The sequence below is a fragment of the Pterocles gutturalis genome, unplaced genomic scaffold, assembly GCF_000699245.1.
Source record: "Pterocles gutturalis isolate BGI_N339 unplaced genomic scaffold, ASM69924v1 scaffold21433, whole genome shotgun sequence".
Lineage (NCBI taxonomy): Eukaryota > Metazoa > Chordata > Aves > Pterocliformes > Pteroclidae > Pterocles > Pterocles gutturalis.
The window spans coordinates 23,077-27,368 of NW_010120998.1; the positions used below are offsets into that span (position 1 = coordinate 23,077).

The following is a 4,292-nucleotide window of genomic DNA, read 5'->3' on the forward strand; positions in this document are numbered from 1 at the left end:
TAAAATAGCATTCCCTTCCCTGTGGGCCCCCAGCCTACACATCTAGCAATTTTCTTGCCCGGCTGACTACCCATTCTTTCTTCCTGAAACAAAGTGTAGGCCCACACATAATCTGTCCTTACCAAATCAATGATTTAAATTGAACTGCACTTACTAGCCAGAAGCAGAGCCAAGATATACACTGTTCTAGCTCAGATAATACATAAATAGTGCTGCACTGTATGTTATAGAAAGATGACCATTAACTCAGTCAGCACTACAAAAATGTTGCATATAACAGATGTGCTGTTGACAATTTATTATTACACCTTGTAATGATTGCCACAGGTCAGAACAAGCATCTCCAAATGTTTAACCTAGAAACTCATTTGAATGCTATGGATCCCTGTGGAGTGGGAAAAGAAAAAAAACATTCCTCCCCAGACTGAAGGTCAGCAGTCACTACGGGGCATGTTAATCAGTTATAAAAGTTAGGGCAATTTCCAAAACCCACAAAATATGTTCGTCCTGCAATATCCAAACATGCAGAAGCCTGTAGATGACTTCTAAGTGATTCACAATTGATGATAAAGTAAGCACACCTTGCTACAGAGAAATTCATGTTCCTGACATTCCTGAAGAGGCCTGAACCTCCACTAGAAAACATAGAGGCTTACCAACAAAAACAAGGTTGAAAATCACTGTATCACAGCAGGGTAGGTAGGAGAGTTATGAATCTTCTGTCTCTACCTTTCCCCCTAACTCCCTGCAGCCTCTGAAGCATCTGAAGCAACACCATGCTGCAGATAGCTAAGCAAGCTCTGCTAGTCATGGACTTCCCTGGTACAACACAACTGCACCACCTCCACTGGGAGAGATTTCTGCAGCTACAAGACTTAATTTTTAATGTATGAAGTTGGATTGTGCAAATATGAGTATATGTACATTCTTAATGAAGTGAAAGATCTTCTCCAAAATAATTTAGAGAACTGATCTTTCCCATAAACATGCTTGTTCTTACACAGTAAAAAAATAAAATCAAACGAGTGGGAGAAATGCTCACCATCTTGGATTTTGATTCTGCTTTGCAGTGGTGGTTTGTTTTATTTTAAAACCAGCTCCTTCTCTGAACTTCTCTCTTGAAGGAGCTGGAGGCGAACTTAAAGGCAAGCTTAAACTTTTTGTTTACATTTCTTCCACATAATCAATACTTTTTCACTCCAAGTCCAGAAGTAGCATCAGAAAAAAAAAAAAAAAAAAAAAACACCAAAAGATTCTCATCGTGCAATTAATCAGCACAAACGTGGAAGTTTCTGTAACATGCTATTAGGCATCATCAAAAATTTTATTTTAACAGTGAAATTACCACTATTTCAGTTTTTCTCTACACCTTTGAAAGAAAATTGTGCTTTTATTGTCTGGTAGCGAGAACAGACCTTCAAGTGTAAAAAACCAGCAATGTTTACATAAAGACTGGCATGTTATAGGGACAACCAGGCTCCATCCAAGCTTCCTCCATGCCACTTTGGCAATAAACTGTGCTCCTGAAACACAACCCACTCAACTAATTCCATCCAGGCTTGTGACTCCTCACAGATTCTCTAATGCACCTCAGTCTTGATCTGCAACATCTAGGTAACCTGAAAGAATCCTCTCTGCACCGGACATTGTAACAGTCTGCTAAGGTGCTATTTTCCACAATTACATAAGAAACTGAGCACATATGATCACAGGAATCTGAAATATCACAGGATCTGAAGTATCACAATACATCACAATATATTGCAGTTTATTGTACCAACATGCAAGGCCTGCCCCTTCCTCTGAGGTCATTTTCAGAAAGGAAAACAAAACTCAGAGTATGTGGGAAGATTTAAACTCTGAAACAGCTTCTTTATACACTTAGACAAGCCGAGAGAATTTTTAAAATACAAATGCACAACCTTCATAACACTGTGACACTTTTCTGCAAGGAGAAACACAGCCAGAAAAACTGTTTTCTCACTTAAGCAGTACAACAGATGTACAAGGTGCATCTTTTTTTTCCCCTCTTATTCACATCCAGGTGTATCAAAAGCCTAACTCAGAACATTTTCTCTTGGACAGAAACTACCTCACTCTGCAAAGCAATAAAAAAAAATAAATCCTTCCAGCTAGTGACCAAGCATGGTGCCTCTAAAGAAGAGAATTTCCATCCTCAGTGTCTTCAAGAAGCAAATTAATCTCCTTAGCGTTTTAAGCAAATTTCTGCACTTGCAGAGCCTGATTTTCAGAAGTGCTGCACGCGTTCATATCGCATGCCATGGATATCCCTGGCTTCTGTGTGTGATCAGCACTTCTAGGATCAGGTTCTTGGTTTACCTGCTAAGTACTCTATGACGGCTGCCATGTAAACTGGTGCTCCAACACCTATCCGGTACTTGTAAGTTCCTTTCTTTAAGTAGCGCATCATTCTCCCCACAGGGAAAATAACGCCTGCCCTGCTTGAGCGTGAGAGTTTGGACATTTTCTTCTTCCCACTTCGGCCTGACATCTTGCAGCTTTGTGCTTTTCAATTTGCTGGTGATTCTTAATCCCTTGCTCCAGTCCAAAAGCTGCAAGAGAAAAGAAACAGGATTGGTGTTCAGCATGTGGAAAACATCTCTACACATTATCTTGTTCTTCCAGAAGAAAAAATCCAAACCCATTCTCAATACCTGTTAAAGATGAAGCATTATTCATTACTCATAATCATTCCATTCATTGGAACATTTGCTATAACTTTTGAGTACTGCACTATCAGTGTAGCAATATCACAGAAAAAAAGTGGTTTGGAGAATATAAAAAAAAAAATTAAAAATCAAATGCACATTAAATGAATCTTTAAAAACAAAACCAAATCACACCAAGGCAGATGCCTGCAGCAATCAGCATTCCATGCTGATTGTTAAGTTTAGCAAGTTATAAAGAGCTGAGAAGTACTGGCATAATGGACAGAATTAAACAAGCTGAAAGCAGATACTGGTGCCACCTGTAAGTAGAGGAAGTCATACTGCTGCACAAGAAACAATGAAACCTACCTACAAACACAATGCTTCTTCACGGGTCTTTTATAGGGGGAATTTCACATGCATGGCTGAAGAGAAGAAGCAGGCAAGCAGCTAAGCTTCAAGCACCACCCCCTCCTGCTAGCTCTGGCCTCAGGAACTGAGCCTCGGGGGCCAGCTCACAGGCTTCACCGTTTTCATAATTCTTTCCGGACTACCCTCAGAGCAGCTCCTGGGAGCCTCCAGAAGCCTTCCTCCACAAAGCTAGGAGGAGGTCTTCAATCTCTCACCATAAAAGGACTGGCTACCTGATTTTTCTGTCCATCATCCTCCCTGAAGATGCGTTTATTCCCCTGCATTAAGGGCCAATCTAGTCTATACATCACAGCAAATAAAACAAATCTCATTTTCTCCTTGTTTTTCTTGCAACCACGAGATTGCAGGTAAATGGACAAAAACCTTGGGTTCAGCCATTCCACTTCAAAGAGTGCAGGTGGTCATAGCATTCTCACTCTCAGTCAAATAATCAGGAAGCTTTAACTCTGTTTACAAAAATTGTTTCAAACTCTGTTTTTATAGCTGCCCTCATGGCCTAATTATGATCCTGGTTACTCCTCTGAAGTAACTGAGGAGCACATCTGCCACAGATGGTACTTCTGTCGATGAACAGCTACTTAAATTCCCAGAGTTCATTCACCTCAATGAAACAAGGAAACAAAAGGAGGGAGATAATTTGAAAAATATTATGATGACTTTAGGTGATACTGTTAAATTTTACCACAATCTGCATTTTAAATAGCCTTTAAAAAAAAAAAAGTAATTTGACACTACTGCAAGCCCTTGGGAACAATCAACATTCATCCGGGGAGGGAACTGAAATCTGTGTTTTGTTCTTATCCTGCTTATAACAAACCAAGTGCGGATACAAAGAGGGTCACCTGTCCCATACGAAGCCAGACATTCAGAGAAACCAGCGCATCTGTAAGAGCCGAAGTCAAAAGTTGTTTTCTATGATAACTTAACTTGAACGCTGGTTTCACTTATGATATCAAGGAAATAAAATCACCCCAGGGTCTGCAAGGATCTATAAAACCCTGGTATGTTCTTGTCTATCAGCCAGAATTTTTTTCTTTCTGTGCGTGATATATTATGGGGGCATGACAGCAAAAGTTGGGAATGATTAAACCAGTAAACCTATCAGACATGGGCACCTCAAAATTGATGTTGCTCATCATCCCACTCCAAGTTCCCTGCAAACTGCCAGCCCAAAATCACAAGTGGTAGTAA

General features: G+C 40.1%; 1 protein-coding gene across 1 annotated transcript in view; it reads right to left on the reverse strand.

The window, feature by feature from the left end:
- Window positions 1–2,576, reverse strand: part of LOC104464408 (core histone macro-H2A.2) — a 20,422-nt gene extending 17,846 nt beyond the window's left edge. Inside the window, exon 1 of the mRNA XM_010077102.1 lies at window positions 2,341–2,576. Within this exon, the coding sequence (XP_010075404.1) occupies window positions 2,341–2,512 (172 nt within the window). The 5' untranslated portion in view covers window positions 2,513–2,576. The remainder of the gene's footprint in view (window positions 1–2,340) is intronic.
- Window positions 2,577–4,292: the final 1,716 nt, after the last annotated feature.